At 43.5% G+C, this 9,905-nt stretch overlaps 1 protein-coding gene across 1 annotated transcript in view; it reads left to right on the top strand.

The window, feature by feature from the left end:
* hdac11 (histone deacetylase 11) overlaps window positions 1-9,905 on the top strand; it is a gene marked incomplete in the record, with an annotated part of 46,352 nt that overhangs the window by 34,813 nt on the left and 1,634 nt on the right. Inside the window, 2 exon segments of the mRNA XM_014026316.1 lie at window positions 951-1,047; window positions 1,222-1,400. Coding sequence (XP_013881770.1) covers window positions 951-1,047; window positions 1,222-1,400 — 276 coding nt within the window.

Genomic DNA, 9,905 nt, shown 5'->3' with positions numbered 1-9,905 from the left:
TTGTGTTGTCAACCTTGCAGTAGTGCAAACATATTATAAATAAATTAAGACACTGTCCATGACAGCTGAAAAAAAATCTAAATAAAACATCTGAAATGTGACAGTCTTTTCAAATGTTGTTTTCTGAGTTGAGTAANGGAACTGTGCCCACCACTGGTGGCCTCGTTGCACTGGTGGTGGCTATGTGGGCATTCCTGGCTAGGTTTTCCTTGTTGGGATTCGGTGGCTTCTTTGAGCTGCGGGCTGGCTGTGGGAATGGGGGTCAGGGTTTGGGGGTCTGGATGGCTCCGGGGTGGATGGGTATTTGGTCCTGGTCCCTGTCGGTCCTCGGCGCTCTGTGACCACCTTGGGCCCCTTGGGGCCTGGTGGTGCTGCTGCTGCTGTCTGTTCTGGGCCCCAATTTTATTGCACATCTTAGACAATCACCTATAACATTCTCATGACACTCACATATAGGGTCTTGGGGGTAAGCACGAGCTGGGGTGGGACTGGCACTGCCCCTTCTCCCCCATTCTAATTGCATTATAAAACAACATGCATCAACAGCACATTTGAGGGGGCGAGAGTGTGTGTTGGGGGGGTTCTGCCCGTTTGCCGTATAATGCATTTGGGGGTCGGAAAGACGAGCATACATCTGATCGGGCTTGGGCTGTGGGTGGGCTCTGCGCCCTGAGGAGTGCTGGGCTGGCGTCCCAGTTCCCCTGGGGTCATTTGGATTTTTCCATCATAGCTCCTGATTGCTGTGGTTGGCCACCTGGATGGAGTGGCTGCCGGGTTTCAGAAAGTGCTTGGCTTGGTGTGTGTGCTTGGCCAACCAGTCTAAAATGTTAACTACCGGTATATAAAAAAACTGTTACTGATACAGTTTTTCATTGACAAAACTAGCAGAGGAGAAAATAAAGAACTTTTATTTCTTTTCTATAAAATGAAATGGTCTTGTTGTTTCACAGGGGAACGGACATGAGCGTGACTTCATGGATGACCGCAGAGTCTTCATTATGGACATGTATAATCACAATATCTATCCTGGAGACAGATTTGCCAAAAGTGAGTCAGAGCACCATCAGTTTTCAAATTATTTTGGAATATTCATACCTGAATGTTTACTCAATTTACTCTGAACTTCCTGCCTAATATTGTTTAGTTCATGGTTGGTTTAATGTGTTTTCAGCAGTATTTTTGATGAATTTTTTGAGATGTTTTAATTTATTTTAATTGTAGGAGCCATAAGGAGGAAGGTGGAGTTGGAATGGGGCACTGAAGACTCAGAGTATCTTCAGAAGTTGGAGCTCCATTCTGAGGGAACGCTGAATGAAGTCCGACCTGACATCCTTGTTTATAACGCAGGAACCGACATCTTGGATGGAGATCCRCTCGGTGGACTCTCTATATCCCCACAGGTATCACACTGACCCTGAAAACGGCTTTTATAAACTTTCTTTTGATGATGCCAGAACATTTAATTTGTTCAATAGATCAAAGAGTTCATTTAGTTGTTAGAACATTATTCCATGCTTTAATTGCAAATTAAAAGTAACTGTAATCTGTTACAGCTAGTTTAGGAAATGTAGGAGTAAAATTACAGTAAAATTACAGAAAGGTCCCTGGCTGGGATTTGATCTGGCAACCTTCTCGCTGGGAGACAACTGCTGTGCCAACTGAGCAGGTCACGCTGCATACAATAATTGTAAAAACCTTAAAACGGTGATATGTGCAAATATATTCACCAGGGGTGCAACAATACAGAAAATTCCTGGTTCGGTTCGATACTTAAAACGTGTTYGTTTACTTCATAATGTGTTCACCACCAGATAGAAAGCTCTCCAATGATTGAATGTTTGAATGTGAGGAAATTCATACAACCGCACACAGCGCTGTGGTCCGAGACAGAGTTTATTTTGTTGTCCTGCTCGAGGCAGGAAATGGTTTCCGGTTTTAACTATGTCTTCGAGACGTTTTTTTTATGTGTTGTGAGTGTTTTCAGGCATGTACCTGATAAATGTACCTCCCACCCAGACCAGTGTGTACATAAAATCATCAGTTTCATCACAAAAATAATCACACATTAGTTTATAAAAATATATCATGTTTCACCTAAGAAAAACTACAACATGTGTGGTGATTTTTATAAATCAGTAAGTAAACAAACCCCAATAAAATTCTTCAGTTGTTCAATATTTTTTCAGTACAAAAAAGAGAAATGTCCATGTCCTTCTTAACTTGTAATTTATTAGAATTATGAATATTTGTTTAACCCGGGTGGCACGGTGGCTCAGTTGGTAGAGCTGATGCATGCTTTAAATTGTCCCTAGGTGTGAGTGAGAGAGTGCATGGTTGTTTATCTCTGTGTGGCCCTGTGATGGACTTGCGACCTGTCCAGGGTGTACCCCGCCCCTCGCACTGTGACTGCTGGATATGGGCACCAGCGACCCCCTGTGACCCTGGAAAAGGAATAAATGAATATTGATAATGGATGGATGGATGGATATTTGTTTAACCTCAAAAGTCTGTTCGTCCATCTTCTTCCTCTTATCTGGGGTCAGGTCTCGGGGGCAGCAGTCTAAGCAGAGACACCCAGACTTCCCTCTCTCCAGCCACTTGGACCAGCTCCTCTGGGGGAATCCCAAGGTGTTCCCCGACCAGCTGAGAAACATAGTCCCTCCAGCGTGTCCTGGGTCTTCCTCTGGGCCTCCTCCCAGTGGGATGTGCCCGGAACACCTCCCCAGGGAGGAGTCCAGGAGGCATCCTTACCAGATGAACCACCTCAACTGGCTCCTCTGGRCGTGGAGGAGCAGCAGCTCTACTCTGAATCCCTCCTGGATGACTGAGCTTCTCACCCTATCTCTAAGTGAGAGCCCAGACACCCTGCAGAGGAAACTCATTTCAGCCACTTGTATCCGCGATCTTCTTCTTTCGGTCACTACCCAAAGCTCCTGACCATAGATGAGGATAGGAAAGTAGACCGACTGGTAAATCGAGCTCTGCCTTCTGGCTCAGCTCCTGCTTCACCACGACTGTTATGAATGCCTTGGTTAGGTAAGAACCCCAGATGCAGGACTGAGTGAGGGGGGGRAAAATTTTAAAAAATGAAAACAAGAGGCTGATGTGGCAGAAAACTAAATACAAAAGCTTGACTTTGGCTTGAAACAAGAACTTGAACATCTAACAAAACACATAAACAGTTAACACGTATCTGACAAACACTGAAGACAGTGAACAGAAAATAAAGGGAAACTAATGACTATCAAGATACAGCTGGGGAAGAAACATGAGGATCAGGTGTGAGTGGGCGGGGCTGGAACAGGCAGACAGGAGGAGGAAAACAGATGACAAGACAGAAAACTAGAATAAAATGTTAACACAAACACAAATCATAACAACGACAGACCGGTACAACGCCCGCATCACTGCAGACACAGCACCAATCCGCGTGTCGATCTCCCACTCCATTCGTCCCTTATTCGTGAACAAGACTCAGAGATGCTTAAACTCCTCCACTTAGGGCAGGACCTCCTCCCCGACCTGGAGAAGACACCCTACCAGTTTCCGGATCAAGACCATGGTCTCGGTTTGGAGACACTGATCCTCATCCCAGCCGATTCACATTCGGCTGCGAACCACTCCAGTGAGAGCTGGAGATCACGATCTGATGAAGCCAATAGGACCACATCATCCGCAAAAAAGCAGAGATGTGATCCTAAGGTCACCAAAAAGGATCCCCTCAACACCTCGACTCCACCTAGAAATTCTGTCCATAAAAGTTATGAATAGAATCTGTGACAAAGGGCAACCTTGGCAGAGTCCAACTCTCACCGGAAACGAGTCCGACTTACTACCGGCAATGTGGACTAAGCTCTGGCACCGGTCATACAGGGACCTAACAGCCCGTATCAATGGGCCTGATACCCCATACTCCCAGAGTACCCCCCACAGGAGTCCCCAAGGGACACGGTCGAATGCCTTCTCCAAGTCCATAGAACATGTAGACTGGTTGAACTCCCATGCACCCTCCAAGACCCTGCTGAGGGTGTAGAGCTGGTCTGCAGTTCCACGACCAGGACCAAAACAACACTGCTCTTCCTGAATCTGAGATTTGACTATCTGACGGACCCTCCTCTCCAGGACCCCTGAATAGACTTTACCAGGCAGGCTCAGAAGTGTGATCCCCCTGTAGTTGGAACACACTCTGCGCCCCCCCCCMCCCCCGTCCCCATTTTTAAATAGGGGGACCACCACCCCAGTCTGCCAATCCAGGGGAACTGCCCCCCGATGTCCATGCGATATTGTAGAGTCGCGTCAACCAACACAACCCCACAAAATCCAGAGCCTTAAGGATCTCTGGGTGAATCTCATCCACCCTCGGCGCCCTGCCACCGAGGAGCTTTTTAACCATCTCGGTGACCTCGGCACCAGAGATTGGAGAGTCCGACCCAGGGTCCTCAGGCTCTGCTTCCTCATGGGAAGACGTGTCCGTGGGATTGAGGGGGTCTTCGAAGTATTCCGCCCACCGACCCACAACGTCCCGAAAAATACCGTTTTTAAATTAAATATTGCTGAAACAGCAAGTTTCTCAGTGGATCTGTGCTCGACAGTGCAGCCTAGGAGGAGTAGTTGAACACAGATCCATTGATCCTTCAACACAGAGCATCTTCAGAAGACAAGTTCATAAAATAAATGTTCAAAATCTATATTTTTTGACACAAGTGTGTATTGAACCTAAAGCACTGTATTGAAAGATTCAATACAGATGCATTTATTGTTGCACCCTTAATATTCACCCCAAATAAAACCCACCTGTGGACAATCTAAGGCTCAAATGATGCAAATCTGTTGTGGGTAATATCAATGCAGAAAAATACAAATAAATTCTTGAGAGAAACTTGTTGGAGTCTTCCAGAGATTTGAGCCTGGGACAGAGGTCCTCCTTCCTGGTTCTCAAGGGCCACATTCCTGCATGTTGTACTTGTTTCTCTGCTCCAACACACCTGATTCAGTGATTAAATTACCTTTTCACATTCTACAGAAACCTGTTAATCATTCATTCATTCAAATCATGTAAGTTGTAGCAGAGAAACATTTCATAGYTATAAAAACCCAGGATTGTTTTTATGCTCTCTATTAAAAATGAATAATATACAGTTCTAGCTTTGCGAAGGGCTTTCTTATATGTTAGAAGGCTATTTTTCCAAGTTAAATAAAATTATTCCATGTTAGTGGAGCGCCATTTTCTCTCTAGTTTTCTAGATGTCTGTTTTAAAGAACGTAACTCAAACAGTCAAACGGGGGCCTGGGGAGATACAGTGCGCTGGTGGGCTGTCACACAGTCATGAGATGACGTTTGTTTTGACTTGGCGCTATACAAATAAACTGAACTGAAACTGAAGTGAATTCTTTAAATATGGCTATAGTGTTCTCTGATAAACATCTACTATAATAAAATTTACTCTCAGTGGCTGTGTAGTCAGTTAACGTAAACTCAAAGATTATTAAAAATTGGTCTGAGAGAACAGGATTGTGAGGATGTATTAAGTTTTTACTCTCCATACYGTACGTCAGAACCAGATCAAGAGTGTGATGAAGGGAGTGAGTAGGTCTGTGGACATTTTTGGGTATAACCAATTGAGTCTATTGTTTTCCTGAAGTCTAGGTTTAAGCTATCACTTTCAACATCTACATGAATATTATGTCGTAAAATCCCACATTATACCTTTATTGGTGTTCAGTAATAAGTCAGACAAAAAATCTGAGAATTTAAATAAACACTGAGGTGGACGATAATTAACAAGTAAAAGTGCTTTTTTTCTGATTTACACTGTGGATGAGAAAAACTGAGGGACAGAGATTCAAAAGACTCATAACCAATAATTGATTTAGAATTTATCAATAATCCTGACTGATGATTTRCAGCTCCTATGTTCTAGGAACATGAAAATTTAATTCATTAGCAGGAGTGGATTCATTTATACAGACAAAATGCTGTTATTGTAACCAGGTTTCAGTAAGACAAAGCAGGGTTTATACTTGACCTGAAATGGACGTTTTAGACTGAACAACTAGTGTTGTAGTCAAGACCACCTAACCCAAGACCAAGTCAAGACCAAGACCACAGTGTCTCGAGACCAAGACCACAGTGTCTCGAGACCGAGACAAGACCAAGGCTTTTAGGGTTTGAACCAAGTCAAGACCGAGACCAGAGGAGAGTGAGACCGAGACAAGACCAAGACCAGATTTAAAACATGTGTCTTAAAAGATGGAGTATTCTGTACACATGTACAGTGGGGGAAACGTATTTAGTGGTTGAGGTCTAACTATGATGTCAATCACAGGCCTCTCTCATCTTTTTAAGTGGGAGAACTTGAACAATTGGTGCTGACTAAATACCCCACCCCCCACTTTAGCTAACTTAATATGTAGAGTTCATATTGACAAAATCTTTGTGTGAGGGCAGAGGAAAGAATTTTGCTACAGAAGCAGATTGTTAACATTGGTGACTATAAAAGTTTAAAGTTGTCCCCACCGTCTCTGAAAGTGAAGCACTGCCGAATGTACAAGTTGCTGTACACCAGGGGTGCCCAACCTTTTATGAACCAAGAGCTACTTTTGAAGTCGGCAGTTTGCCGAGATCTACTCGTACAGTCTCAGTTTAAAAAAAAAACATAAAATGGTCTCCCTACTCCTCACTTCTTTAAAGAAAATAAAACAGAACGTAATGTGTTGCTAGTTTTATTTAATTTAAAGTATTGTCAAACAAAACTATTTACTTAACCATATATTTACCTACAAAAAAGAAAATATAAAATCTTTACTTAACTCCTGACAGAGAAACAGAAAAGGGATGCTTGAACAAAAAGGATCAATTATTTTATCTCCTTCAATTAGTACTCCCTGTAACGTGTGAACTATGAGGGCTGAAAACCTGCCCAGTGAGAACCACAGAGTCAAATAACTTTGGAGCACGGGAACTCGTCTCCATATATTCAAAGAACTCTTCTCTCTTCTCTCCAAGCAGGGAAGGAAAATCAAAACAAATATCTATCAGGGTCATCATGGCTACCACAAGAGTGCCGCCCTTTTTTTCCCCAAAATCAAAGCACACAATATAAAACTCTCTCGTAGGCGGCTATAAAACCCAGTGCTGAGCTTCCAGGACCGTTTCACCTGATCAGATCTGTTCCTTTTATTGCCTGGAACAGATCCATCAGGTGGGTTTTTGAATTTTATGCATTTGTAGCAGTAACTTGGAAGTGGAATGTCAATGCTCCAAACTTTGTTCACCACATGATTCTGCCATGTTTACAAGAGAACAGTGACCCATTCACTTACCTCCAAGCATTGTTTACTATCTACAAGTGGTAAAGATAACAACAGGATACGACAGAGACCTCCTGTGATTGAGTACTGTTTAAGAACCTTTGATGTACTCAAAATGGCCGCTTATCACAAAAGAACTCAAGGTTTTAGCAGACACGAAGTCTAGCAGAACGGGTCTGCTGCAGAGAAAAAGCCTTTGAAGCTGGATTTCTTGCTGAGTTTTATTACTTACACTACATCAAAGGCAATCGTTTACATACCACCTCATTTACGGTATTACAGCGTCCCCAAAAGACTGGTTTTATAATTACACCATGGATGTATGTTTTCCTGTATTTCTCATTCTGATATAAAAAAAAACATTATTGTATGTTCTACGTGACTCAATCATGTGAAACCTTGCACTATTAATCACTTCACAAGCAGTCTTATTTCTGTGTGTGTGTAATCAATCTCAGAGTGAGGACAGACTGTAAAGAGTAAGAAAGGTCAGGTGACCATTATCAGCCAATCATGAGTTTCAGAGTCTGAACAATAGGAGTTAGTTTGGCAGCAAAGCAGTTAGTCGGTCAGTAGATGAAGAGGATGATGAAGGAAGAAGCAGCGTGAAAGCTTAGCTTCATTTTCCCTTAGGGAACAATTTTATTTTTATTTTTATTTTATTTTATTTTATTTTGTAACTTTAAAGTTGTTGATTTKTCKTTATAACGAGGGACTGGATTCATGCAGGAAGCGAGCCCGATTAGAATTTTCTTTAATCAACAAGTGACCAGGAGTAAACACCTGATTCCAGCTTGGAGCTGAACCCAATCGCTTCGAGGTGTTCAGTTGTACCCACAAAGGGACCGCTYTGAAACCAGCGACACCGCTGGCACGGCTTCAATCACGCCCTGGTACCCTGGGACAACGATAAGACAAATCTTCAGAGCGGTAGGACAAACATACTTTCTCTGTTGACGGTGTCTGCTCAGCTGATGTGGTGGTGGTGAAGCCTCTGGATCATTGAGTTTGAATTGAGGAAGGTTTGGCGAGCTTAATTCATGCATAATTCACGTCCCCCCTTATATTGATGAATTAACAACTTCCTTTTATTAACCTTCAAGTTTCTTATAATCTTTGTGAGTGTAGATTAGTTAAGTGATTCAGGTGAAGGATACTAGCTTATTATGGAGTAACATTAACGTTTATTATTAAACTTAAGGTTTGATGATAATTGTCTCTGTCTGCCCAAATAATCTGTTGTATTGTGACCTCTGAATCATTTAATATAGGTTATATTTTGAAATTTCGTTKGTCTGTGTGTCATTTATTGGATTTCGTCTTGAAAATGATAGAATTCGCTACTCAGTAATGAAGACTGATTTAAAATCTATAAATTATTTTCCTGAAATATCAGGTGGTGCCCCATTGTTATGCTAATAATTACAAGGTATTTATGATATAGCATTGTCCATAACATTGACAAACAGCATATCCCTACACATTATTGGAGAAATATCGCCCACCAGTGGTTCAGGGGGCATGCTGTTATAAAACCTGGTGCTGAGCTTCCAGGACTGGTTTCACCTGACCAAATCTGTTCCTTTTATTATCTGGAAGTGATCCATCAGGTGGGTTTCTGAATTTTATGAATTTTTGCAGAAATATCGCCCGCTAGGGGTTTCTGGCTAAATCCAGGCGGGAGAGCGGGTGCTGTACGTAGGACCACGGTTCCACCTCTCTGGATCTCTTCCTTTTATTCCCCTGCATCAGCACAAGCAGCCCCATGCTGGAAATCAGCCGTTTCACCTGCTGGAGCTCGCCTGACAACATTTGATTGCTTATATCTCCGCATGGGAATGTCCCAGGAACTTGCAACCACCTCCAGTTGTAGCGGAGATCCAGAGTTTTAAAACGAACCATCTCCCGCCCGGATCAGATGCTCAGAGCCAGCGCTAGAGGCTCCGGAGTAAATTGAGTACTATATCGCCTGCCAAAGCGCCTTTTTTGGCCGGTTGTTGGTTAATAGCTCCACGGGGGAAGGTCCCAGGAACTTGCAACCACCTCCAGTTTGTAGAGGAGGCCGTAGCTTTCCAAAGTCATCTCACTTTCCTGGATCCGATGCTCAGAGCCCACGGGAGAAGCAAACGAAGGTTGAAATTTCCTCCTCAAAATGCGCATAAAATTTACTAAGTCGTGCGTAATTTGCTTATAACTCCGCGGGGCAATGTCACAGAGACTCCATTCAAGTATCAGCTTGTACGGCAGAACCAGAGCTTTAAAACCCGACCAGCCACTCCAGGATCCTATGCTCCTAGGGGGGCTAAAACCACCCCGGCGGAGGTCAGACGGTACGTAATTTTGGAGGTTTTTTTTGCTTATATCCCCACAGGGGGACGTCGCAGCGACTCCACTCAACTTTCCCCTTGTAGGGAAGAGCTAGGGCTTTAAAACCCGACCATTCACTCCGGGATCTGATCCTCCTAGCCTGGGAGGGGGTGCTAAAACCACCCCGGCGGGTGGTCCGACGGTGCGTATTTTGGAGGTTTTTTGCTTATTGCTCCGCGGGGGAACATCGCAGGGACTTCATTCAACTTTCACCTTGTAGGGCAGAA

The sequence above is a fragment of the Austrofundulus limnaeus genome, unplaced genomic scaffold (genome assembly GCF_001266775.1).
Source record: "Austrofundulus limnaeus strain Quisiro unplaced genomic scaffold, Austrofundulus_limnaeus-1.0 Scaffold542, whole genome shotgun sequence".
NCBI lineage: Eukaryota > Metazoa > Chordata > Actinopteri > Cyprinodontiformes > Rivulidae > Austrofundulus > Austrofundulus limnaeus.
Note: the sequence above shows the minus strand (reverse complement) of the source record. Positions and strands in the feature narration are given on the sequence as shown.